General features: G+C 51.5%; 1 protein-coding gene across 1 annotated transcript in view; it reads right to left on the bottom strand.

Annotated features, from left to right (window-relative positions):
* The window catches only part of Stab1 (stabilin 1), a 32973-nt gene extending 12827 nt beyond the window's left edge, over nt 1-20146 (bottom strand). Inside the window, exons 1-25 of the mRNA XM_028891218.2 lie at nt 19955-20146; nt 14896-15032; nt 14546-14661; nt 14257-14342; nt 14096-14186; nt 13269-13465; nt 12929-13059; nt 12608-12735; nt 12265-12362; nt 11943-12077; nt 11679-11819; nt 11480-11542; nt 11132-11245; nt 10981-11034; nt 10720-10800; nt 10364-10522; nt 9946-10008; nt 9640-9735; nt 9192-9278; nt 4181-4292; nt 3377-3563; nt 3180-3273; nt 2929-3087; nt 795-890; nt 39-134 (exon numbers count right to left, since the gene is read on the bottom strand). Coding sequence (XP_028747051.1) covers nt 39-134; nt 795-890; nt 2929-3087; nt 3180-3273; nt 3377-3563; nt 4181-4292; nt 9192-9278; nt 9640-9735; nt 9946-10008; nt 10364-10522; nt 10720-10800; nt 10981-11034; nt 11132-11245; nt 11480-11542; nt 11679-11819; nt 11943-12077; nt 12265-12362; nt 12608-12735; nt 12929-13059; nt 13269-13465; nt 14096-14186; nt 14257-14342; nt 14546-14661; nt 14896-15032; nt 19955-20035 — 2802 coding nt within the window. The 5' untranslated portion in view covers nt 20036-20146. The remainder of the gene's footprint in view (nt 1-38; nt 135-794; nt 891-2928; nt 3088-3179; nt 3274-3376; nt 3564-4180; nt 4293-9191; nt 9279-9639; nt 9736-9945; nt 10009-10363; nt 10523-10719; nt 10801-10980; nt 11035-11131; nt 11246-11479; nt 11543-11678; nt 11820-11942; nt 12078-12264; nt 12363-12607; nt 12736-12928; nt 13060-13268; nt 13466-14095; nt 14187-14256; nt 14343-14545; nt 14662-14895; nt 15033-19954) is intronic.
* Nucleotides 20147-27589: the final 7443 nt, after the last annotated feature.

Below are 27589 nucleotides of genomic sequence, written 5' to 3'. Positions count from 1 at the left end.
CAGACTTAGGGAGGAGAACAAGCCTGTGTACCACCTACCTGGAGGATGTCTCCATAGCAACTAAAGCCATCACCGCCAAAATGAGGGGGGCATGTGCAAACCCGCTGACCTCCCCCAACTGCCTGGCAAGTAGCCTGGTAAGGGTAAGGAACAGACAGTTAGGGCCTCCATTCATCACCCAAACAACAGCTGGGTACCAGCTGTTCTCGTCTTTTTCTCCTCTTGTTATCAACACCCCCCACTTCACCTGTGCGGGGCCCCTGAGTCCTTCTATGCTCCTCTCCAGCTATCCTGTCTGTGTTCACAAAGCCCATGCAGGAGGCCTGCTCCCCAGGACCACAGAGCCCTGGGCGTGGGGATCATCCCACCAGTCGTAACTAGGGGCTTGGGGAGCCAGCCCTACAGAGCAACAAAGGTAACCCTGGCCTGCAGGGGCCTGGCTTTTGGAAGCGGGAGGGGCAAGGCCTGAGGAGTGTCTGGGAAAGGTAGAGATGCCGTAGGGTAGGAGGGCAGAGGGAAGTCAAGACACAGCAAGGAGCTTGCCAGGGCCAGAGGAACAAGGCACGGAGAGGGGTGGGGCAGTGAGAGGGACCGGGCAGGCTGGGAGGCTCCTGGAGGCGCTATGGCCTTAATACACCAGCACAAGGGCTTTATCCTGTTGTAGAGTGAAGGAGTGATGATGTGGTTTGGGATTTGGAAAGATGCAAGTGCTAAGTAAGGACAGACATGCCCAGCTGCAGCAGGCCCTCCCCCGAGAGCCTCCCCAGGGGCTCGAAGCCTTTGTGCCCTCTTACCAGGCCATGGCAGCCACCATTGCCTACCCGACAGGGGTCAATGGGGCTGCACTGGTAGCCGTCTCCAGCGAAGCCCAGCTTACATGTGCATCGACTCTGGAGAGGCAAGGGAACAGAGTTTGACTTCCCCCATCTCTTCCTCGGCTCCCCAGGAGATCTGCCCAGACCTCAGATGAGCTCTTACGATCTTGCCCTTGGAGATCTGTGCTCTGGAGCCCCAAGGGGAAACTAGCTCTCAGGGTAAGGCTGATCAAGAGATGGCCCTGACTGGAAGCTTCTGTGGAAACTCAGCACCACCCTGTACTCAGAACCCTGTCAAGGCCTTTGGCTTGAGGTCAGTGTCTTATGGCAAATGGGCAGGGGTTGGCCAAGGCCAGCCCCAGGAAGGGCACCGGAATCCCACCTCCTTCTCGGTCATCCAGTCAACTGTTATAGTCTCTCCCCTAATGGACATGCCTTTGTGCTGGTCTATCCTGCAAGTCAGCACCAGTGGGACCCTCACCCCATCTCAGTTGTTGGGGGGCATCTACACCTAAGATTTCAAAGCCTCAGTTCTGAGTTTTCTCTCTCTCTTTCCTTTCACAGGCTCTTGTTACACAGCCCAGGCTGGTCGTGAATGTGAGATCCCTGCTTCTGCCTCCTGAGTGCTCCCCAGCTCCTGGATGGGATTCAGATTTCAGTCTGATTTATTGACAACACTCCACAGACTGCTGGCCCAGAGGCCATCACAGAATTGAGAGGACAGGACCGGGAAGAGGGTGACTCTGAACCAGTCAATCTAGCCTCCTATTGGTATCATAGGTATTCTTCTAAAATATGTATGTATACAAAATTATTTTATGTGTATGGGTGTTTTGCCTACATGTGTGTGTATACCATGTGCATTCCTGACCATCATAAATTATGTAACCCCTCAATCTTACAGATTCTTACTTCTAAAACTCCTGTGGAGGCCTGAAAAGGACTCTGGATTCCCAGAGACTAGAGTTACAGACCATTGTGTGTAGTGGGTAGCCATTCCAGCTTTGATCTGGAAGTTCCAACCCCCATTGAGACTTCAGTAACTGTCACGCCTACAAGGCGGGGCCGAGAGGACCCTGAAGACCTGAAATCTGGATGTGCAGCCTCTCTTGGTTCCTGGACCCTGGACGCTGGAGATAGACCAAGCAGAGTTCTCCAGAAAACACCAATGGACTGTACTACGCCTTTCCCAGACTCTGTAAACTATCCATTTACTTGTAAGTTACCCCACAAAATAAACCTCCCTTTTAACTACGTGGAGTGGCCTTAATAATTTCACCAATAATTGTGAGCTGCCATGTGGGTGCTGGGAACCAAACCTAGGTTCTTAGTAAGAGCAGCCAGAACTCTTAACCATTGAGCCATCTCTCCAGCCCTGACTTACTTATGCTTAATTTTTATGTATGGGGTTCTGCCTGCATTATGTCTGTGCACTGCATGCATGCAATGCCTTCAGAGGCCAGATGAAGGCTTCGGATCCTCTGGAACTGGAGTTACACAGTTGTGAGCTGCCACGTGGATATTAGAACCTAAGCCAGATCCTCTGCAAGAGCGCCAAGTGCTCTTAACCACAGAGCCATCTCTTCAGCCACACCTTAGATGTTCTTTTGTTTTGAAACAGGGTCTATTCTGTATCTCTAACTGTTCTGGAATTCACTATGCATACCAAGCTGGCCTCAAACTCATAGAGGTCTGTCTCCCTCTGTTCCCTGAATACTGGGATTAAAGGCATGTGCCACCATGCCTGGTCCATGTTAGATATTCTTAGACCACTTGTCAGAACTCAGGTTCATGAACCTCAAAATGCTTTAACATCCTACAAGTATTTGAGAGGAGACTGTGACATTCCAGAGATAGATTACTGTGAACCTACAGATTTGGGATCTCTAGAGGCAGGGTTTTCTCTTACCTGTTTAGTATCACACTCCCCTAGTCTCGGAGAGAGCTTGCCCTGTAACAGGGGCTCAGTTACACATAGGGACCCAGGGAGCACATGAGTACCAGGGTGCCTGACTTCATCTGCATCTGTGGGTCCAGACTCTGAGCTTAGAGTGGATGTTCCTGAAGTTAGACTGGGTGGAGGCAAGTCCCCAGCTATCCTTCCGCTCCTTACCTGTCCAGGGCCCACGTAGCTGCAGAGAGCATCTGCGTGACAGCCACCTCGAGTGTCCAGCCCACATTCATCAATGGCCACACAGATGCGGCCATCCCCACTCCAGCCTTTGTGGCAAATGCAGCGGTGGGTGCCCAGGTCTCCAGGGACACATTCGGCCTGTGTGGGTCAGGGATAAGTGACTCCGGGCTACAGAGCCATGGGTGGAGGCCAAGGAGTCCCATCCTGTGTCTGGGGAGAGAGGAACTAACATTCTCTGAGCAGCCGCCTCGGTCTGGGTGTGAGCAGGGATTGCTGTGTGTGCAGGAGAAACCATCACCTTCAAAACCATCAAGGCAGACACACCTAGAGGAGGGAAAGAGGCCCCTGTGAGCCTGGCTAAGAGGCTGGAGAATGAGCAAAGCAACATGTAGTTACGGCAGGACGCAAAGGAAGCCAGAGTCCTCACCTGGCCTCCCCCTCCTGACTAACGCAGCGAGCATGTTGGTGGCAGAGCTGGGCCAACCCTCTGGATGTGCAGCTTCCCGTGGACTCATTGCAGAAACGCCCTCGGAAGCCAGGGGCACAAGTGCCGCTCTGGCACACTCCTCCACTGCCAGGACGGTTGTCACACAGACCATGGACACAGCCACAGTCTATGGGGGGAAATGAGAACAGAGAAACTGGGCAGCAATAGGGCTTGTTGGAAGCCAAGACTGGGTTGCAAAGTACGGGGCTGGGAATGGAGTGGCTATGATATACTTGAATTTATGTTATCTGACTCTATATTAGGGTCCCTAAATCATAGATCATTCAAACTCAAAGAGCAGATAAATAAATGGCCTGCCTCATAGTTTACTGCCTCATTGTTTATTTTTATTTTTTTGAGACAGTGTTTCTCTATGTAGCTTTGGCTGTCCTAGAACTCACTCTGTAGACCAGGCTTGAACTCACAGATCTACCTGCCTCTGCCTCCTGAGTACTGGAATTAAAGGCGTGCACCACCATGCTTAGCTTTGAATTTTCAGTCACATCATGCTAGCTGCTCTGTCTCTAATCCCACTATCAGAAAGTCTCCAATGTGTCTTACTTAAATCTTGCTTGCTTTAGATTGAAGCACAGTTTTCTTCTGGTGAAAAACACCTGTTATTGTTCTGCTCCCTGTGGCCACCATTCCTCTTAGGGCCCTGTTCCTTCTCCGGAGGCCCTCGTCATAGTTTCTGCATCAAGAGCTTCTCTCTCTCTGGGAGTGGCCCAGGCCACCACCACTCACCTTCCTGGCACCGCTCGCCATGCTTGTTTGGGTTGGAGCAGATATGGCAGGCGATACCCTTGTAGTCCGGGAAGCAGAGGCAGGCCCCGTTGCCCTGGACGCCATCGCTGCACTGGAAGATGGCAGGCACAAAGGTCAGTCATGGACGTGGTCACCACATCCCCTCCTGCTGGGGATTACGCTCATTGTTAATAAAAACTGATTGGCTGATAGCAGAGCAAGATGAGATTGGGTGAGACGGCCTGACACAGAGAGAAGGATGGGAGGAGGGAGGGCCGAGTCAGGGGAGCAGGAGGTGTGGAAAATGAGGTAATAAGCCTTAAGTCACGTGGCAAAGCGTACATAAGAAATATGGGTTGTTGTTCGAATCTTAGATGGTCTTTTAATAATAATAATAAAAAAAAAACAACCCAGAGCCCGATATCAGGGTGAAGCTGAAAGACCAGAGAAGCAGAGCAGCAGCCACTATCAGAAAGTCTCCAATGTATCCTGCTTAAATTCTGCTTGCTTTAGAGTGACTCAGTCTAAAGAGAGCGAGTTCCTGTCTCCTCACACCTTAAGTACCTTTCTCTGCCCTGCCATATCACTTCCTGGGATTAAGAGCATGTGTGTTCCCAAAGCAAAGGCATGAAATCTCAAGTGCTGGGATTAAAGGTGTGTGCCACCACTGCCTAGCTTTGTTTCCTCCTAAACTGGATCAATCTCATGTAGCCCAGTATGGCCTTGAACTCAGAGATCCAGACGGATCTCTGCCTCCCAGGTGATAAGATTAAAGGTGTGTGCCACCATGGCCTGACCTCTGTCTAATCTAGTGGCTGACTCTGTCCTCTGATCCTCAGGCAAGTTTATTATATATCACCACAGTGGATTAACTTAAATGTAAGAGCCAGTTGGTAATAAACCTGAGCTATTGGCCGAGCATTTATAATTCACATTCAGCCTCTAAGCTGGTTACTTGGGACTGGGCGGTTGGGACAGGAAATGTCCATTTACATATGGAGCCCAACGTGGGGGTCAAAATTTCCACATAAAACCTGACAGAACTTAAAAAAGAATTCTAGACACACAAGAATGGAGTCAAGCATGATTTCTTGGTAGCTGTCTCTTCTTCAGTGGGCTCTGTTTGCTGGTGATGAGCAGAGGCGCGGCTCCTTTAAGAGACGGCTTCCGGACTTGCTAGTGGCTCTTTTAAGAAGTCCTACTGCCAAATGCTTATATGGTGTTTTTGAGCAGCCAGCGGCACACTACTCAGTGGCAGCATGGACCTAGAAACTTGCCAGAGTTGGGGAGGTAAACGTGGCTCCCAGAGCTGGAGGTAACCCTGCCTCCTCCACCACGAGACTAGGCTCTCAGAGAACCGAGGGCGAGGAGCCAGCACCAGCATGCCATGGTCTAAGTTACACGGCAGTTTTTTGGCTCATGCAGACAGAAGAGGTTACAGGTGAGCAGCAAGGACAGATTCAGACAAAAAGAGCCTCTAAACAGGTCACAGTGTGTTTAAAAAATATGCATAGACTTGGGAAGAAAAGGAATATATACAGTCTTAAATTTAAAAAAATATAGTTTTAAAATAAAGTCCTTAAAAAAGGAATAGAGTAATTAAAAAGAAGTTACATAAAGATGGGAAATACACAGAGAGTCTGGATACTGTGTGTTATTGTTTTGTCTTTAAATTTTTTGACCACTAGTGAACAAATGATAACTGCTGAGAGACATTTGATTATGAAAGCTACTAGATTAAACCAACCTATATATTCAAAAAATATCTTGACTTCAAAATTTAAGTCATTCAAAATTTAAGTCAAAAGATATGTTACTTTGGAAAAGAGGTTCTGCTTTTATCTCCACAGGAAATGAGAGGCTCTGGATTCATTCTGGGTTAAGAAAAATCAGGTTTGATCGAGGAAGACCCCCCTGAAAAAAATCTCCATTGGGAACAGACCGCCCAGATGATTCAACATTTCAGAGCACCTCTGTTGCAGTTTCCTCTGAGTTCTACATCCAGAAGAACTTCAAGGCTGCTGGCTGAGATGATCCAGCCACACAGAATACTCCAGTCAAGACTTGACCATAATCCTAAATTTTCTCAGGGTCCCCCAAAGATTACCCCCAACCAACAGAAAATAGTCCAGAGAACTATGCCTATATTCTCAACAATAAATTATGATAGTTGTCATTGTTTAGGGGTTTGGTTACAAGTTGTTATTGGTAATGATCAGGAAAAAAATCTGAACAAAGGAGATTAGATTCAGGGATCTCATTGTAAAAAGAAAAGGGGGAGATCTAGAAATAATAAGATAAAAGGATAGATTATTGACTCTATTTCTAAACTAAAAAAGCAACCCCTAGTCTTAAATATTTTACATTGGTATGTATTTTGGTTTGTTGATGCAAATTTGAAATTAACTTTGTTATACTATATGTATGCTTCTACCCTTGTTTGGGGTATTCTGCTTATACAGTTCATTTAACAATGTAATACATAATTAAAAATACAGATTAATAGTCAACTATATGGGGCTGGAGAGATGGCTCAACAATTAAGAGCACTGGCTGCTCTTCCAGAGGACCCGGGTTCAATTCCCAGCACCCACATAGCAGCTCACAACTGTCTGTAAGTTCAGTTCTCCAGGATCTGACACCTTCACACCAATGCATATAAAATAAAGTTAAAAATTTTTAAAAATAGTCGAACTTATAGTCATGTTAGGTATGTTTTCAAGGTCATAGACATATATTTAGATAGATGGTCTTTAAACACTTCAAAGACCTACACAGAATATGGCATCTAATATGTTTAATAACCTAAGGCTTTTCATGACAGTGAGACACATCTGCTCCTGGCAGCACCAATCTATTTCAGAGAAGATGTTGGGCATTAAAAAAATTTGTATGGAGTTTATTTTCTTTATGGTAAAAGCTAGTCATATGAGCAAAGAAACTGCCCTTGCCTCAATTGCTGACAATTACTGTCCAAAGTAGACCAACAGGACACAAGAAAAGTGACTGCTGAACTTTGCCAAGACAAGGTAGGACCGTCCTTTAAAATTCCCTGCTTCACAGCAAATCTGTCAGATATACTAGGCCTGTAGGCCAGAGTTGGATGCTCCAACATTACAAAGGAACTATGGGTGATTGTCCAAGCAGCAAGATGTCCCTGTTGTTAGGTAACATTTCACCCTTCTGGGGTCTTTGATGGAGCTGAAGACTAAAGAGTTATAGTTTTCCTTAGTTATGATAAAAGGTAAATCAGATACAAAACTTTGGACTCACAAAAATAAGATAAAATATTTTCTTTAATTTTGCCAAATACAAATGGATTGAATATTGTTACTGTAATTCTTACTTAATAACTGTTTTTTTTTTTTAAGATTTTATTTATTATGTATACAGTGTTCTGTCTGCATTGTCCCTGCAGGCCAGAAGAGGGCACCAGATCTCATTACAAGTGGTTGTGAGCCACCATGTGGTTGCTGGGAATTGAACTCAGGACCTCTGGAAGAGCAGTCAGTGCTCTTAACCCCTGAGCCATCTCTCCAGGCCCCATAACTGTTTTTGTTATATATAATTTTACTGTTAAGGTTAAAATCTTCCTTTTTAATTAGACAAAAAGGAGGAAATACTGTCGATTATGCTCATTGTTAATAAAAAAAAAAAAAAAAAAAAAAAAAAAAAAAAAAAAAACCTGATTGGCTGATAGCAGAACAAGAAGAGATTCGGCAAGACAGCCTGACACAGAGAGAATGATGGGAGGAAGAAGGGCAGAGTCAGGGGAGTCACAAGAGATGCCAGGCAGCCACCGAGCAAGCAGGACATATAAAAAATGATGTAACATTGGGGCTGGAGAGATGGCTCAGCAGTTAAGAACACTGAGTGCTCGTCCAGAGGACCAGGGTTCAATTCCTAGCATCTACATGACAGCTCATATCTGTCTGTAATTCCAATTCCAGGGGACCTGACACCATGGCAAAATACCAATGTACATAAAATAGAAATAAATTTCAAAAAATAAAATAAGAAAGAAAATGAGGTAACAAGCCATGAGCCATGTGGCAAAACATAAATAAGGAATATGGGTTAACTTAAATATAAGAGCTAGTTAAGTAATAAGCCTGAGCTATTGGCCAAGCATTTATAATTCATATTCAGCCTCTGAGTCAGTTATTTGGGACTGGGTGGTCAGGACAGGAAATGTACGTTTATATCCTCCTCCCTGAACCTCCCTCCCTGGTGGGCTCACCCTGGAAGTGACCTCCAAAACCACTTAAGCTGCCAGCTAGCTACTGAGAGGCACATGGCCCTGGAGCTCACACGTTAAGTCCTGTGCTCTCTGTGCAGGCACTAAAGTGGCACTGTCATCCCAAAGTGTCAAAGCAGAACACTAAAGAATACTGGCAGATCATCTTTTGGAAAACAGATGTAATAATCTATCAAAATAATTACTTCTTTTTGAAAAGGTTTAGGAACTAGCATGGTGACACATGCTTCTAATCCCAGCACTCAGGAGGCAGAGGCAGGTTCTATGGGTTCCAGGCCAGCCTGGTCTACAGAGAGAGTTCCAGGACTGTCAGGACTATACAGAGAGACTCTATCTCAGAAAATACTTTTTAGATGTGTGTGTGTGTGTGTGTGTGTGTGTGTGCGCGCGCGCGCGCGCATACATGCACTTGAATGCAGAGACCCACAGAGGCCAGATGTGCTGGATCCCCTGGAGCTGGAGTTAGAGGTGGTTGTGAGCTACCTAACATGGGTGTTGGTAACCAAACTCAGGTCCTCTGCAAGAGTAGCTTGTGTTCTTAACCACTGAGCTGCCTCTCTACACCTGAAAGTAATTCTTTCTTTCTTTTTTTTTTTTTTTCACCAAAAGTAATAATTTCTAATGAAACAGTTTGGTCCAACATCAATTACTTAGAGTGGGAAAGCTGAAACAAGAGAGAGGCAGGCCTGGTTCTGACACCGCCAGCTGGGGAAGGTATCAACCTTCATTATACCTAGCAGGGTGGGGACTCACATTGCCTTTGCCATAGCAGGGGTTGGAGAAGCCCCCAGGACACTGTGTGCAGTCAGGCCCAAAAAATCCTTTGCAGCAACCACGTTTCTGCAAGAGACAGAGCATGCGTGAACACCCAGGCCATGCCAACTCCCACACAGGGTGCTTCGGCTTCCTGGTCTCATCTCTAGAGCACAGCGGGGGATGGACCGTCCAGTGGCGCCTCCTTAACCATCAGGATGTGGGGCAGGGCTGGGTGCAGTTCCCCCGCAAAATGCTCGCCTAGTATGCAAGACTTTGGGTTCTATTCCTAGCACGGACACAAAATCAATCAAACAAAAACCCTTCCAAACCAAACAAAAACAAAAAGAACGCCTGGCCAGGGGAGCCCCCTCAACCCAACTTGGGAAGCCCAGACAAAGAGGAAGTGGCCAGGGTCCCCAGGGGGTGCAGGCCTGCCCAGGCTCACTGTGATGGTCTGGTTGCAGTAGTGAGCACAGCCCTTCTTCAGCACGTTGAGTCCAGCTGGGTCGTGGGTATAAACACACTCCTTGGGGAAGATGTCCTAGGACATGCCACACAAGGCCAGTCAGCAGAGTGGGTGCTGGGCTAGCCTTTGCCAGGCAGCCCTGGTCCAGGACTCCTACTCTCTGTGGGGCTAGGACATGCCGAGCCTCCAGGTATGGCCCAGCCTCCATGCCTCTACTCCCCGCTGCCGCCTGGGTACGACTGGGATGCTGGCAGAAAGGGATTCCCGAGGGCCAGGGGTGCTCACCATTTTCACACTATTTGGGGGGCATATACTGGCATTCAAGGCTTGGCAATCCACACAAGAACCCTGGGAAGAACGGGGCAGGGCAGAGGATCAGAGACATTCAGCAAAGATATGGGGAGGAGAAAGAGCCGCAGAGAGGCCAGGAGGTTCTGATGGAATGAGCCGAGGACACTCGTCACCTCATCACTGTGGCCTCTTCACCTATGCCCAACTGCCCTTGTGCCCCAAGACCCTCCGTCAACAAGAACTGAACTGCTGCCATACCGTGCTTTCAGAACTGTGAGACAAAGTAAGCCTCTTTCTACGTATTACCCTGTCTCAAATATCCTGTGACAGTGACAGCAGTGTCCTCTCCTGCCCAGGTGCTAGGGGTGGGCTCTGGGTACAGGATGAAGGCTGGGTTCAGGGCAGGGCTCACCGGCACAATCTTGTGCTGCTCTTCATCACAGTGCTTGGGTAGGATAGGCAGAATGGTGGGGGGCAGCAGGATGCCTTCCAGCATGTGGATCACCCCGTTGGCAGCCAGCACATCCACTCTCCGCAGGGGGATGCCCTCAGGTCCCAGCAGGATGCGGCCCTGCAGCACAGACGCCATGTGCCAACCCAGCCGGCCTTTGCTGGTCTGTTTTTGTCCACTGTGGCTTTACCACATATTTGTGGGACCTACATCCATTTTCCTAGCCCAGCTGGGGCCTTGTCAAGGGTCCTGCCCACCATGAACAAGGCCAGCAGCTCCTGCACTGGCCCATGTGCTCAGCTGCTCACAGAGCTTACCTCCTCAGAGATATTCACAGACAGGACCTGGTTGGCCATGGTGAGGACACGTCCCTTAGAGATGAGCTTCTCGACTGTCAGCTGGGGCAGGAGACAGTGGTTTTAGGCTGGGCACTGGCCACACTTTGTCCAGGTGGCACACAGTGACTCTGAGTCCCCAGCAATGGAGAAGGGAGGATGAGGACACTGGGTCCCCAGAAAGATCAAAACCTGCAGCAGTCCCTGAAGCATGGGACACCGTGAAGGAGGAGACCCTCTCACCTGGCCACGGTTGTAGATGTGGTACCGTACCAGCTCCTGAAGTTTGGAAAGGCCCTGAGGGGAGGAGTCAGTTGCTGGAGGTTGACTGGGGTGGGGTGTGGGGGTGTCTGGCAAACCCAGCCCACAGTCCCCATCTCTTCATAGAGCTTACTGATGTAAACAGGTAGATCAGTCGGCCATCTCGCAGGCTGTCCACAGCTTCATTGCTTGGGGCAAAGACTGTGAAGGGACCAGGCCCATCCAGGATGGACGGCATCCCGCAGTTCTGTGGCAGCAGAATGAAAGATTGCATAGATCCTCGCCTACCTGGTTCCGGCCACTGTCAGCCAGCAGGAAGCTCCCGCTGCTTAAGCATGAGCCGTGAGCAATGCATTGGTCCTCCGTAAAGCCCCAGGATTGTGACGGGTGGGCTCTAGGAAGGTGGGTGGGCTGATTCTGGGGCGGTGAGCTGTTCTGGTCTGGGAGCCCAGCTAGGTAGAACTGCGGTCCCCAAGCTTACCTCCAGGATGGTTTCAAAGCGCGTGAAAGCCTCCGTGGAAGCAAGGATCTGGCCGACGGTTTTCTGCAGGTATAAGTGCCACAGGGCAGGATGAGGCAGCGTCAGCCCCTGGAGGAGGAGCCTGGCTTCCACACGCCAGAGAGGCCACATGCCTGGACATTCTCTACTGCACAAGGTGGAGAACCGCTTGCAGACTCACCTTTGGGTCCCCTGGGAGTGGGGGCGGGAGCTGCTTCCGCAGGGCGGTGACCGTATGGAAGACCCCGTTGGCTGCTATATAGTTGGCCTTTTGGATAGTGAACGTCTGCTGGGGCTGGTCTTTATACTTATAGGTGTATCTCTGATGGGACAGACACAGGGCTATGTCCCATGCCGGCCCTGTCCTGCAGCTCCTTCCCACGGCCACACATTTGCCTCAGCTGTTCCACCCTCCTTGCCGTTCCTCTGGGGGTCCCTCTCATACCAAGCGGTTGAAGGTGACGGTGATCTCCTGGCCAGCAAGTGTCCACCACCTGCGTGTATTTGAGGGCCCTACGTCCTCCAGAATGTGCTCCCCCGCAATAATGTGCTGTCTGCAGAGCTGCTGGGCTAGGGTCGTCTGCAGATGCACAGGGATGGGGTGTGGGGTTAACCCAGACAGTCCAACCCTCTGCACCTCCCCCTGCCTGAGTCATGGAGAGAACAAGGGGCCTCGCAGGTCTCTTTTCAGTTTGAATGAGACTATCTCAAAGGGAAGCATCATGTACGGGGAGACCTTGGCCTGCTCTCAGGGAGAAAGGGCTCACATTCATGGTACTGGAGGGGACAGAGGAGACGGAGAAGATGGACGGCACCAGCACAGTGAACGGGCCCGATGTGGTAAGGATCTCCTGGCAGCCCTGCTCTGTAGGGGAGAAAGGTAGTGTCAGAATGAAATGGGGAGCTCCAGAGGGTATGGGGCTAGATGTCTAGTGTGGGAGGGGGACACCAGCCCTGGGATCAGTTCCCACCTCTATCCTGGCCTCACCCAGTTCTTGGACAAAGAAACAAGAGTCTGTGCTGAGGCTAGCTAGCTCTCCCTCGCTCCCTCGCTCCCTCGCTCCCAGCTCTGTGGGTCCACTGTCACAGGTAGGCTGTGGGGGCACATACCCAGCATGGCAATGGCTGTTCTTAAGCGCAGGAACACCAGGCCCATCTGATTGGCCCTCTGAACCTCACGGAGCAAGTGTCCATAGCAGGCACGACCATCCCCCACCTCACCATCCTTGCACACACAGCTGGAGATCCAGAGACTGGTCAGAGGGAGGGTGGGCCCTCCCCCCACCCTCCCCCAGCCCTCCCCCAGCCCTCCCCTCCCCCTGACCCTCCCCCAGCCCTCCCTTCCAGGCCCCGCGTGGAGGAACACAGCAGAGTCCACTACCCACTCCACCCTCCCTGCTCTGTGCCCATTCCCCTTGGCTCTGTGCCCACCTGGTCTTTCCATCAGGGGTCACCTGACAGGTGGCCGACTTGTCACAGGAGTGTGGTTTGCAGAAGGCATAGCATCCCGCAGAAGCATTGTTGTTAAGGCTGATCAAACCTGGCTGGCACACACAGACAGCCTGGGCCGGGAAGGGACGGTACGTCCACCAGTGAGAATCCAGGAAAACTGCTGGCATATGCCTCCCTCACGCAGCCCTGCCACCCATCCTCAATGACCAGGGCTGACCAGGGCTCTCCCCGCATCTTATAAGTGTAAGCCGGGGTGACTTGCCCAGAATCCCACAGCCAGAGTGTGTGAGTGGCTTGTGAGGCCGGTGTCCCAGCTCACCTTGCCCGGATCCTTGTACAGACATAAGGTCGAGTTGCTGGGACAGCCACCAAAGTTGGTGACGCACGGGTCCTGGGGCAGACACACTTTCCCATCACCGTGGTAATTCTCTGGGCAGTGACACTGAGCCTGCCCCGTGGGAGTCACAGAGCATCGGGCCAGTGGGGAGCAAGGAGATGGCTTGCAGGGGTCAGGAGCTGCCGGGACAGAGAGAGCCGGAGTGCGTGGAGTCCCAGGAACCCTCTTCCCGGCATGCTTTCCACCAGAGTGGCCTCAGGCCCGCTGCCTCTCAGGAACAGCTTTCTCTGTGTGTGAGCGGCCAGACTGCATGTGCTGCTACAAAAGCCTGGGATGATACTCCCAGTCCCCTAACGGGCCTATCTGGCACCCAGCGGTCTTCCCCTTCTCTGGCCACAAAGAAGAGGCCCAAGGTAGTATTGCTCACCTTGGTCACAGCAGGGACCATCCTATCCAGCAAAATACCGGCAGCTCCCATGCCCACCCTGTGACCCATGGTTGCACAAGTCCCGGACATACAAGAGCAAGTAGAACCCCAGTCGCACTAAGGTACACATGGGGACATCACCTTCCTGTCTTCTGTGTATTTAGAATGTAGAAATAACCTTGAGAGTCCAGAGCTGTGGTACAGGACCACAGGGGAAGGGGAAAGCCAGGTGAAAAGAGAGGCATCCTGGAGGGCTCCCTGGAGGAGGCTCCTGAGCCTACCAAGAGCCTCAGGGCAGAAGGAAGCAAGGCCAGCATCCCGGGAGGGAAAGGCAAGGCTGAGGAGTTAGGAGAGGTTAGAGGAGGCAGGTAGGTAACTTTACCGGGAGGCTCTGTACGTTTGCTTGATTGGCACTCAGGCCCAAATCTGTTGGGGTCTCGGCACTCCTGGCAGGCTGAGCCGCTGAAGTTTCCCTGTGAATGCACCAAGTCAGTGGGGGTTCCCCCAACACCGCCACCTCCCTCGTCCCTCCCCAGCCCTTACCTGACACACACAGGTCCCATTTCCATCGATACCATCCAGGCAGGTCCCGTGGCCGTTACATGGCCTCTCAGCACCGCCAGGGCACTCTGTGGACCCCAAGAACTCAGCTTTTCTCCCAGAATGCTCCCCTTACCTCTGCTCCAGCCCCTCCCCCAGGACAGCCAGGGCTAGGGAGTCCTGCCCTGGTGGCTTTCTGTGAGCAGTCACAAGGTTGAGGGCAATATAGGTGCCCCTGAGATGAGGAGCTGGGGCTGGGGGGAGTGGAACAGGGTCAGCCCCTCTTCCGTACCATAGCACTGGGAACCCCAGTAGCCGGGGCAGCAGGCCTTCTGCACCACGTCCTTCCAGCACTCCTGGCTACAACCACTGAAGGAGAGGAGAGCGCTGCCCAGCTGCACCTCATAGCTAGGAGAGAGGAGGGGGGCAGGTGGGGAGGGGGTGGGCACCTGTGCCCTTCCTGCCCACCCTCCTCACGCTGAATTCCAGGGATCTGATCCCGCCCAGGCCCGGGAGACAGTAGGTGCCCAGGACACCCCCGGGACCCAGGCGTGTGGGTTAATGATAAGCTGCTCCCAGCTGGAGGTCAGTGAGGTTCCTCCGGGGCCCCTGCCACGCTCCCGGAAACCGGTGGGCCCATACCGACAGTCCACGAGTGTCTTCTCCGGGAAAGTCCGAAGCCAGCCCGAGGGGCATAACTGCTTCCTGACAGCTGTGCACGTGGTGCAGGGTGAGTGAGTGACAAATTTGGTCTTTACATCACAGCGTTTGGAGCGCACCTGGGCCAGGCAGAATGCATAGGGAGGGGCTCAGACCCTGGGCCAGCCCTGAGTCCCTGCGGGCTGCAGCAAGGCCACAGCTTCCCTTCTGTTCAGTGCCAATGAGCAAGGCCAGGGAAGGTCCTGAGAAACCGCCCCGTGAGAAGTTGCTAACGGCACATCCTGTCCCCATGTCCATGGCTGGAAGCCTTCAAAACTTTATCTTCCTACAGGAGAATTATTTCCTTTCTCTCTCTTTCTCTCTTCTCTCTTTCTCTCTCTCTCTCTCTCTCTCTCTCTCTCTCTCTCTTTCTTTCTTTCTCTCTCTCTTTCTCTCTTTCTCTCTCTCTCTCTCTCTCTCTCTCTCTCTCTCTCTCTCTTTCTCTCTTTCTTTCTTTTTCAAGACAGGATTTCTCTGTGTAGCTTTGGTGTCTTTCCTGGAACTCACTTGTTAGCCCAGGCTGGCCTCAAACTCACAGAGATCCACCTGGCTCTCCCTCCCGAGTGCTGGGATTAAAGGCGTGCGCCACCACTGCCCGGCTAAATTATTTCCATCTAAGGTGAAGAGATTGAAGTACAGGTGGCCCTTTTTCAACCTGGCACAGGGACAGGGTGTATGTAAAGCAGGTCCTGGATCCCAGATTCATGGCATAAAGCTCTTTCTTGCCTTTTTGCTCCAGATAGACTCGCAATAAGCCTCACACTGTTTGCAAGAAAATAGTGACTTCAGCTGGGCGTCGTGACACACGACTTTAGCCCCAGCACTTGGAGGCAGAGGCAGGTGGGTCTCTGTGAGTTCGAGGCCAGCCTGGTCTACAGAGTGAGAGTGAGTTCCAGGACAGCCAGGGCCACACACACAGCCTTGGGGGAGGGGTGAGAACACAGTGACTTCGCTCTCAATCTGTCACATTAGGACAAGGCACAAGCTTCCAGCCAAGTACCAGCCATGCCCTGAGCAGAGGGTCTGGCCTGGTGTTTGGACTGGGCAGCCATGGGTCAGAAATCCCTATGCCAGGCATGGCCCAAGGCCCCACCTGCAGATAGGGACCCAGGGCCCAGGTGGTGACAGGCAGTGAGGGAAGCTAGCAGAACAGGACACAGGATGTTTTTATTTCATTTCTGTTGTTATGATGAAATACCCTGATAAAATACTTAGAGGAGGGGTTGGGAATTTAGCTCAGTGGTAGAGTGCTTGCCTAGCAAGCACAAGGCCCTGGGTTCCGTCCTCAGCTCCAGAAAGAAAAAAAAAAAAAAGACAAAATAACAAAATACTTAGAGGAGTATTTTAGCTCACAATCCAAGGTTACAGTCCATCATTGTAGAGAAGTCGGAGCAACAGGAACTTAGAACAGCTAGTGATACCACAGTCTCATAAGCAGAGGGAAGTAAAAGCATGCTTTTTAGTGCTCAGAAACTCCTGTGTAGAGAATGGTGCCACCCACAGTGGGTTGGGTCTTCACACATCACGTGACATAATCAACACCATCTTCCACAGTCATACGCACAGGCCGACCTGATCTAGGCAATCCTTCACGGGACTCTCTTCCCAAGTGAGTCTAGGTGGTAACAAGCTGACAACTGAAACTATCCAGGGACTTGGATCTGAGGTTGTCGGAGAGTCGGTCAGGGCCAGTGCTCTGGCAAAGGGGGTAGCGGAACCAAGGCTGGGGATGGGAAAGAGCAAATGACCTTGTGCGATACACAGGGAAGCCCGAAAGAGGGATGGAGAGCGGCCGGAGGCCAGGCTGACAACAGGCAGTTAAGCTTGGGGGAGGCAGAGCTGGGTTTGGCCTCAGGACTCAGTTAATGAGTTGTTTGTTGTTAAGTTTACTTACTTATTTGTTTTTTGTTTGTTTGTTTTGAGACAGGGTTTCTTTGGGTAGCATTGGCTGTCCTAGAATTTCCTCTGAAGACCAGGCTGGCCTTGAACTCAGAGATTCACCTGCCTCTGTCTCTCGACTGCTGGGATTAAAGATGTGCACCACCACTGCCCAGTAAATTTATTTTATTTTATTTTTTAAGCTTTCATATATGTTTACATTGAATGTCTCATGTAGCCCCAGGCTGGCTTTGAATTTCTGATCCTCCTGCCTCCACTTCCACAGGTTACAAGTGTGGGCTATGACACATGGCTTCAGTTAGTGCCTTAAAGTTCACTTAAAGAGAACTGAGCCAGGGCGGGCATGGGGGGGATGAGGGCATCATTTAAGGGTGGCTGGGGAAAACAGATTAGCATGCTGACGGGTGTGTGTGTGTGTGTGTGTGTGTGTGTGTGTGTGTGTGTGTAAGGTTTGAAGACACGCGGCCTGCCTCCATCCCGTAGTCCCATGCAGTGGCCTGAGACAACTCTCAGTGACCCTCCCTCCACTGGGGCCCCCTTTAGGGTCAAAGAGAAGCTCCAGGGCTGTACCCTGGAGGGCGGACTGAGCTTCCAGTTGTGAGCAAAGGCTCTGAGAGGAGATACGTTTCCATGGGGGAATGGCGTGGAGAAGCCACATGTCCTTGAAAATGCTGACCACACAGTACTCCAAAGGGGTGCATCCAGAATACCCCTCCCCGAAAATGAGTTACAGATGAGTGGCTTCCCAAAACCAGAGAAAAGGAAAGCCACTTCCTCCGGAAAGTACGAAGCCCCGGGCGCCTGGCCCTGCCGCCCTGCTGCTGTGGTTTGGTCCTCTGCTTGCGGTCTACCGAGAGGGAAGTTAACTCAGCACAACCTCAGACCGGGCTGTTCGTGTCCAGATGTTACGTTTGGATTCCCCATCCCAAAGCTCGTCCTTGCGGAGCCAGCCTGGGAAACGGAGGGACTCAAACTTGGGTTCAGGGCATATGCTGGCTGACAGTAGGCTCCCCTGGAAACCGCCTGCTGAGGCAGGCAGTGTAGTCACCACCGTGGTCGGTAGAGACCCTAGGATGCTGTCCCAGGCTTGGGTGATGCTCAGGGTGAGCTGAGGGCTGTCACTCAGAGTGAGGGTGGGCCGGGCCGGGAGGAAGCTGGAGCTTTGTGAGCCTGTGTGAAGTGGTGATGGATGGATAAGCCAGCTGCCAGATCAGCACCTCTCCAGGAACCACGCCCTAGACATGCACTCAAATCCGCATCTGCCCACCCGTGACACCAGACGGAGCCCACATTCTTGCTGGTGATCCAGCTGGGGGGGATGAGGTTGGACCTCAGCTCAATCTGAGGTCTGCTTTCTGGGGGCTCCCTGGGACCTGCCCGAGCGCTCAGTTCAGGGCTGAGTTTGCAGTCGGCTTCCTAGGCAGACACTGCTGGAGAAGCCGAGGAGACAGGAACTATTAAGGTGACAGAAACTCCCCCAAGCTGGGACCAAGATCCTGGGGAGTCTCTAGGTTGACACCTGGAACCTAAACCCCCTAAGGCAGGAAGGGCCCTGAGCTGCCTCTACATCAGAGGAGTGGACAGATGGGGGGCTCGGCGATGCCCTGCTTTTCTGCCTTGGCTGTGGATCCCAGGCTTATGCTCCACATCAAGTAGTCCCTGGGCAGAGGGCTTCTAGATGGACACGTGCTAAGACCCTCCCTCAGGGAGCTCTCGGTGCCTCCACGGCCCAAGCCCTGCTGTGCCAAGCTCTACTGCCATCTTGGTTGGCTGTGTGACTCGGGGGGGCCTTTCTCCATTCCCAGCAGCTGCGGCTTGTGTCTCATGTCGCATGGGAAGATTGACTGTGAGAAGGAAGTAAGGACAGAATTGCTACATCCTACCCACAAGGATTTCAGAACCTCTTCCCTGCTACAGACTGGCTGGGCCCTAGTCCCAGAATTACAGACTTAAGAGGGTTCAGCACTACACGAGGTCTCTGACCAGAAAACAAAACAAAACAAAACAAAACACACCTCCAAGCTGAACACAGGTGGCAAGGTGATTTCCAGCTCGGCACAACCCAGAAACTTGGTGGTTTTCCCACCATCATGCTCACCCCAGGGTTCCACCTGCCCCACCCAGCCCTGACCTGGCCCTGAAATCATTTTTCCCCCCTGTGGGACCATAGGGAGTGTAAAGACAAAGAGCCCCATGACTACCTGGTGGCAGATCCCCAGTCTACCACAGGAACTTTGCTGTGAAGAAGCTGCTGAAGAAGCAGATGAGCTTAGTTTCACAAGGGAAGCTCCCTTGCCCAGCTACAGATCCAAAACTCAGTCTCCACACTTAGGGTGTGGAGCTCTTCCCAAAGCCCAAGCAGCAGCCTCCTTACTAAGGGCTGGGGAGACTTAGGGACAGGCAGCCTGGCACTCTTGGCCTCAGGGGCCATGCTACAAACCACTCAGAGACTCTCATCCACTTAGTGCACCTACATGGGGAATTGCGGACCTGCGTAGGAATCCCAGGCTGTGGTCTAGACCATGGCTCTAGTGGGAATACCTTGTTGCTGTCCTCTGTGGGCCTTGGATTCCCAATAAGACAAGAGAACAAGCTGGCATGAGGTTGGAAAGGATGAAGGGGCCATGCCCAGGGTTGGCTAGGAGCAGGTCTGAGATTTAAGACAGGGCTCAGTGCTGGCCACAGGTACATTTGTGCCAAGTTCTGAATGAGTCTCTCCGTTTATAGTTCCCAGAGGATGGGTAGTGATCACATCTAAAATCCCCCAGGTGAGGACCACACAGATGATGGCCTCAGTCTGGGTGGGGAGCCCAGGAGGATGGGGAGCCCAGGAGGATTGGGCTGGCTTTGTTCCTGCTCACTCACAGGCTGGGGAACCCAGGATGGCTGCCCATACAGAGTACACGACCAGCTAGCCAGACACAGAGGAGCTCAAGCTGCTGTAGCCTTGAACTTCAGGTAGAAGAGCCTCAGACTTCAGCCTGGCAACCTGGGCCCTCACAGACGTCAGACAGGTACCAGCGGCTTCGATACCCCCACTCACCCATCCACAGACCAGCCACGCATGGTCCCTTCCTGTTCCCTGAGACTGAGTCCCACTTACCTTCTGCCCTCCGATGAAGCCGGAGCCTGCCAGGCAGAAGACCAGGATGCAGAGAAAAAGGAGGATCCGGGGCTCTGCCATGGTAGGCAGGTCCGCTATCCAGAGAAATTCTGTGGGGAGGGAGGTTGTAGTGGCAGGCAGTGAGTGAGCTCCTAGAGGCAGGCATGAGGAAGAAGGCAGGGCAGGGTGGGTGAGCAGCCGCTTTAAAAGCTATCCGTCAGCTCACCCCCACAGGAACCCACCAGGATTTCCTCCTGCGTATCAGCAGCCTGCAGGCGGAAGGGGAGACGCTGGCCACTGACCCCCGCATGGACGACCTGGGCCCAGTTCAGGCCTTCCTGGCCCAGGATGCCGCCCCATGGCATCACAGTCTGGAGGTCCAAAGCCACCCTCAGCCACCTGCCTGGGGTCTGGGGGAGATTCTGAAGCAAATTCAAACACCGATAAACAATTTTCCTACATCTGTCAAGCCGGTTTTCCATTCAGAGGCTTTGGGCTTCTGGTGGCTGGCTAGGAGGTAGTTGGGCAGCCCCTGTGCTAGGCTGGCTGCCCCTGGGCCGGCTGCCTCAATCTTTGAGGTGAAAGTGTTAGCGCCATGGCAGCCTCTCAGGTGGTTCTTCCCGCACCAGCCTGCATCACTCTGGACCCTCATGGCCTCCCTGCGCCCACCTCTACTCCGCAGCCCAGGTCCCTCCACTGCCTACCACACTTCAGTCTTTCCATGCCGGTGGTGGGCTCCTGTGACGTCCCCAACTCTGCTGAGATGTCAGTGGTGACTGGGACAGAGTCACAGCTCTACAGCCTGAGGAGTTCCTTTAATTTTTTAGGGATATCCACTCAGGCAAACCCAGGATTCATGGGTTCAAAGCAGAAAAGAAATTCAGGAGCGGCTAGTGTGAAATAGAACCGAGGCTTTATTAAAAAGAGTGTAAAAAAAATAGAGCACATCCGTGAGCATGTGTATGAGCTTCTCAGAGTCACCATTTATTAAAAGACTTACGTGTTTTTGTTTTTTTTCTGAGACAGGGTTTCTCTCTGTAGCGCTGGCTGTCCTGGATCTCGCTCTGTAGACCAGGCTGGTCTCGGAACTCAGAGATCCACCTGCCTCTGCCTCCTGAGTGGTGGGATTAAAGGCGTGCGTCACCAACACTTTATTTTTAACTTTGATGTGTATGGGGCTTTAACTGGACACTTTCCTTCCCACATTCCCATAACATTTTCCTTTCTATTCTGTTTCTTGGCCAACTGGAGCTTTTCCTTAAGGTAAGCTCCAGTGTACATACTGCTTCCCTTCCGGTAAGTGTGGTGGCTGGGGTTGAAGCCATTGGTTTGGACTAAAATCTTTTGCTGTCCCGACAGGCCAGACACATGGATCTCGATAGCAGCATGGGGGTGGGGTGGGGCTTCAGTCGTGTGTAAGGGTCTGTCTTATCAGCTGCCAGCCAAGCCTGACTAACATTCTCTGCTCCTCTCTGTCTCTCCTAAGTCTTGCCTGGTCTGGTCTCTCTAGACGCTGTTCTCAGGGCTGCTCCGATAAACTCTGCTACATTTAGTCAGTTTAAGGCTGTGTGTGTTGTCGGGGGTTAAGCCCTGGGCCTGGTAGGTGCTGCAGGTGCTTTACTATGGAGCCCCACCCCCAGCCCGGGTTTTCCTTTAAACAAGGGTTCAGGGCACTTCTTTGACCTGATCCCAGGCTTCTGGGCAGCCCAGTGCCTGATTTCTCTCTCTCTCTCTCTCTCTCTCTCTCTCTCTCTCTCTCACACACACACACACACACACACACACACACACCGGCATTGGCACGTCGCTTGCACTGCCCTATCGAATAGTTCATTTTTTGTCTACCCTGGAGTGTTAGCTGAGAAAGAACAGGCTTACCACCTGGGCTGGTACAGATACATGGAAGATGGTTAGTTTCCCGTTCCTATTACTGTTTGAGGATGTAGGCTCAGAGCCCCTAAGCAGTTCAGCGGAATTTAGACTCTAGATACAGCCTCCTCCAGGAGGTGTCCTTAGGACCAGGCTGGAGAGGCGGGTCTGGGTGTAGGAGGCTCTCTACTGTTCTCTACACTTGTTACAATTTCTCTATTTCTCCCCAGTCTCTTCCTCCGAGACAGGGTCTCTGAAACAAGCTTCCCTACAATTTACAATATAGCTCAGTCTGGCCTCGGACTCTTGGCCTTCCAAGTGCTGGGATGATAGGCTTGACTCACCAAACCTATCTTATTATTATTATTATTTTGAGACAGGGTTTCTCTGTGTAGCTTTGGAGCCTGTCCTGAAACTCAAGCTATAGCCCAGGCTGGCCTCGAACTCACAGAGATCCGCCTGACTCTGCCTCCCGAGTGCTGGGATTAAAGGCGTGTGCCACCACTGCCCGGCTTATTTTTATTTATACTCCAGGCTGGCTGGGATCTCATCATCATTGTGCCTCAGCCTCTTGCTGACATTAGGGTTATAGGTGTGTGTGTGAGGTTTGGATGAAAACGGCCCCATAGGCCCACAGGGAGGGGCACTATTAGGAGGGTGGCCTTGTTGGAGGAGGTGTGTCATCGGCAGTGGGCTTTGAGGTCTCAGAGGCTCAAACCAGGCCAGTGTCTCACAGTTTTCTTCCTGTTGTCTGTGGATCCAGATGTAGAACCCACAGCTACCTCTCCAGCACCACATCTGCCTGCACGCCACCATGCTTCCTGCCATGATGATAATGGACTAAACCTCTGAACTATAAGCCAGCCCCAATTAAATGATTTCCGTTTTAAGAGTTGCTGTGGTCATGGTGTCTCTTCACAGCAATAAAACTCTAAGGTAGTGTGTGTCATCATCCCCTTGCGTTTGTGAGTGGATGCTGTGTGGTCCTGGGAATGGAACCCAGGGCTACGCTTCCCTGCTCTCCCTTGGCACGTCCCACCCTGTCAGTGTGGAGGGCTAGGCTGGCCTTGGAGGTTTGGCTAGGGGGTATTGAGGGTGAGGAGCCCTTTCCGGGGGAGCTTTCTCTTTCTTCTGCACCCACACCCTTTCTAAGGGCAGCAGGTTCTCCATGCCAGGATGCCATTCTGATGACACAAAACGAACAAAAACAACAACCCCGCAACTAGACAAACCGGGAGCAGCAGAGTACAGCCTGGGGCTTGTCGGTCAGCTGAATCCGGCTTACCTCCCCTGCCTGATGCCTGGCCCGGAGGAGGTGAGTGGGGAACAGGCCCTGTTCCAGTGGTGGGAACTGGGTGAAGGGTAGGACACAGGGGTTGATGTTGGGGATCTTCAGCTTGGGGTGATGGGGGGGAGCATTCCAAACCCCGCCCTCAGCGTGCCAAGTGGTGGGCCCTCCCCTGGAGCTGCTCTCCAGACCCCACCGGTCAGAAAGCCCACCAAAGGCCAGCCCCTCCCCTGGGGCTGCTCCAGACCACGCCCACAGGGTATTTAAGCTGATCGGTCGCCAGATCAGCTGTGTGATTTTATCTCCGCCTTTCGAGTTGCTTTGCTCTGTTTACTAAACCTGGACTTATTAATTCGGCTTGATTGGCTTATTCCATAGGCGGAGGATACCCAGTAACTGGGGATCCAATACTTATCTGCTTGGTGCCGAACCCAAGCAGTTTTTCCAGCGACCACGTGGCCGTGGAAAGCCACCCTCCCATCCTCCCTGTCCCCTCCACATCGGAATGACCTTTGCTTGGCATCCATTCCAAACCAGAAGCTTATAAAGCGATCCAGGATTCCTTCCGAGGCTTCACCCCTTCTGGGTGAGAGCTTCCGGTTTGCCTGCCCAGCCACTGCAGTGCCAGGTGACTCCGGCCTGTTCTGGGGCTGGGACAATCCCTGCCCTTTGGGGCTCCTTTGTTTGGGAGACATCCTGCACCGGGGTACCCCAGCCCCCCCACCGTTTCGGCCCCAGACTCTCGGAGGACCCTAGTCTCTGGTCTCTGGCTAACAGCTTGTGAATGGATACTTCTGGGCCCAAGTTCGGTCCCCAGACACCCTTGGGGTGTCTCCTATGAAATTTACCCAAATTGGGATTGCCTCACACCATGCGCCCCATCCGTGTTTACGAGCGAGCCTTGCACTCCTGCCCCCTTCCCCTCTCCCTGTCTGTCTGCATCTCTGCCCTTCCTCCGCTCCCACTTCCGTTTGCCGCCTTATGCCTGCACTAGATCCGGTCTCCGTTCCTGACTGCTCTCCCAACCTGAACTGCTTAAATGTCTCATGCTCTGCCCCTCCCCCACCCCACCCCCCCCACCCCACCCCCACCATGCTGAAATTCTATCTGCCTGTGGCAGGCTGCTTCATCGGACATGGTTTAGAGTCTTGTTTGTCTTCCTGTTAAAAAGTCCCACCTACTTTGCCTGTATGGATGGAAATGTGGCCACAGTATGCTTGTTTTTGACTGGTTCTGAATGCCCGAATTTACGTGTTTCTGTGTGTCTTGGTAACAACTAGTTGCTTTGCTCAGGATTTGCCTCTGGGTTTTGCCGGATCTGATGTGATGACAGAAAAAGTTATTTTATGCTGTTCTACCTTATTAAAGAAAAACAGCTAAGAAATTGGGTATGGTTAAAAATCTGTAACAAAAGTTAAAACTGGTGACTCCGCCAGGCAGTGGTGGCGCACGCCTTTAATCCCAGCACTCGGGAGGCAGATCTCTGTGAGTTCGAGGCCAGCCTAGGGGATTTCACAAACTACAAAACCAAAACTACACAGAGGAACCCTATCTCAAACAAAACAAAATAAAACAAACAAACAAATAAACAAAACTGGCGACTCCAAATTGGAACTGCTCTGGAAACACATTTTGACTAGGGACAGAGAAGAGGGAGGTCATACGTGACTTCGCCGCCATCTTAGATAGAGGTGACCATGTAGAAATGGGTCCACCAGGAGACATTAGGTCTCCAAGTTATTTTGGCTTAGGATAGATTTCTGTATGATAATTCCTGTCCTGTCCTAAAAACAAGCTTTATGGAAGATAGGATTAAAAACAATGCTGGTTGCTGAGGTATTAAAGCTGCACCTCCATGCATTCATGTACAGGGCTGTATCTTGCTGGCAGCCAGATTTTGCAACCTAAGAATAAACCCCCTGATACTGATTTTAAAAAACATTAAATTGCTTGCAATGTTAAAACTTGTTTTTGTCTTATGATTATATCTTACGACCACAGCTGAAAACTAGAGACTGAAATATTCCTTCTAATCTTCTTGCTTTTACTAACATTGGTAAGCTGTAACTAACTGGGTAAACTGTATGTCCAGATTTAACTTACATGCTCTCAAAGTTAAGCCTCAACAACATTCTTCTACTTCAGATATACTAAACAGATAATTATTGTCTATTCCTCAAGTGCTTCAGAGATCTGAGAATATGGCGTTTTAATAAAAAAAAAAAAAAAGTCTCTCATGACAGAGACATGCCAGCTCCTGGCAGCATCCTGTACCTCCTCCAGGTCCACAGAAGAACTTCCACCTGGAAGCTTGCTTTAAATGTGGCAAGGCCAGCCATGCAGCAAAACAAAACAAAAACAAAAACAAAAAAACCAAACAAACTAAAAAAACTGCTTTGTACTTTAAACTGCTGGCAAGACCCTGTCCAGATTCTGAACGAGCAAGACCCTGGGGACCTGACTGCCCTGCTTTGCCAAGACAAGGTAGGTCACACTCCCCAAATTCCTACCCCACAGGAAAACTCTGTTGGATCTTCTGGGCTTGGCAGCCGAAGACTGGTACTGCCTTTGGGACTTCTGTCCCCCAATGACCACGGAGAGACCTGGGACTGCCTAGGTAGCAGGAAAGCTATCTCACGTCTGCTTATATTTATCCTTCTCAGATCTGATGGCATTTGATGACTAGGGTACTGATAGTCTTATCAGTTTAACAGCTCTTCCCCTGGCACCCCACAAGGCTACAACCAGCTTGGTAGCTCATTAGTTCAATAGTTCAGTTTCCTGTTGAAAGTACAGACAGGTGTGCCTCATTCACAGGCTTGGTGGTAGCACTGACCACAAACAGTCCTCAAATGTCTGTGGATTTTACTGGTCCCAGCTCTTAGGACTGCATAGAAGCTTTTTGCTGTGACACCAAGATGTAAATCTGTTCCAGTTGTTTTACAGACACCTGCATATGCCCCTGGGAAAGAGTTCTGCCACTGTATCAAGGAATTTGGCGTGGTAGATCAGTCCCTGGACAGGCCCACCCCTCCTGCCAGACTTGTGCTAAGGCCAACCTGTAGGGGCCCTTCAGATATGCCAGCCCCTGCACCAGTCCAAGGACACCAACCAGGCAAATACTGGCAGGTTGATTTCACCCACATACTCACTCATAAAAAAGCTCTATTATCTCTTAACTCTTATTAACCTTTACAGGATGGATGTGCTCCCTACCTCCAAGGAAGCAGCAGATGTGATGAAGAGCTCATGTACTCCTGAATACATCACCCCTTGATTTGGTGTGCCATCCCAAGCTCCTGGAACATCAGTGCTGGTACCACCTCTCCAGACTCAAGCACATATCCGCTCTTTTGTCTGGCTCATTCACCCTTGCCTCTTTTGTACAAACACGGCACATCTCTGTTTCCCACAGCTAGCCCGTTCATAGGGTCACAGTGTTAATAACCCATTTTTTTTTTTTTTTTTTCTCCTAGCAACCTGCCTTCTCCACCTCCTCAAGGAATAGATGGTTGAGGTCTCCAGGATGGCAGTTAACCAAATTCTTCTTCATCCACACCTCCCGCTGAGCGTGAGCCCACCGAATCCCAACTCCCCCCCTCCTCACATCATCCTTTGAAAGCAGGAAGTAACCAGTCTTGAATTGACATCCATATATACCCAAAAAGGTTGGGATATTGGGAATCTCCAGCTCGGGGCCCCATTCTCAACCCCGCCCTCAGTGTCCCAAGATGCGGCCCCTCCCCTGGAGCTGCTCTCCAGACCCTGCCCCTCAGAAAGCCCACCAAGGGCCAGGCCCTCCCCCAGGGCTGCTCAAGACCACGTCCACAGGGTATTTCAAGACCTGGTCGCCAGATCAGCTCTGTGATTTTTCTCTCCTGCCTTTCTGAGAGTCATCCAGGAGTTGCTTTGTTCTGTTTTTAAACCTAGGCTTATTAACTCTGCTTGATTGGCTTATTCCATAGGCAGAGGATACCCAATAACCAGGAATCCAATACTTATCAATGACCATCCATGAACTCTTAGGTCCTACTTGGCAGCGTCCCTGAGGTAACCCCCAACCCTCTGGCATGACTACAGGCACAGAGAGATAGGCAGGGGCTCTTTTTTTGCCACTACCCACCACCTGGTCCACTTCCTCTGCCATTCATAGACCGTCTTCATTGGACCCCTGGTCCCACACGTATCAGCAAGTCCAGTCTTCAGGCCCCACCCTTAGGCTGAAGCTTCAAGTGGGGCTAGACCCAGATGCAGGACCCCCTGAGGAGGTGAAAGGGAGGGCGGGCTGCTATGGGAGGTGTGTCCTGAAGAGCTGCATGGACTATTCTTTGCCTAGGCTCCAGGATTGACCAGAAACCAGCATGGCCCCAACCAGAGGTCCCCACCCCACCCCCTCATCTCTAGTCTCCCCCATACTGACCATACCCTTGGTCGAAGCCCTTTGGGGACCCCAGCTGTCTTTACCTAGAAGACCCAGC

This window comes from Peromyscus leucopus, chromosome 9 (assembly GCF_004664715.2).
Source record: "Peromyscus leucopus breed LL Stock chromosome 9, UCI_PerLeu_2.1, whole genome shotgun sequence".
NCBI classification, from domain to species: domain Eukaryota; kingdom Metazoa; phylum Chordata; class Mammalia; order Rodentia; family Cricetidae; genus Peromyscus; species Peromyscus leucopus.
Note: the sequence above shows the minus strand (reverse complement) of the source record. Positions and strands in the feature narration are given on the sequence as shown.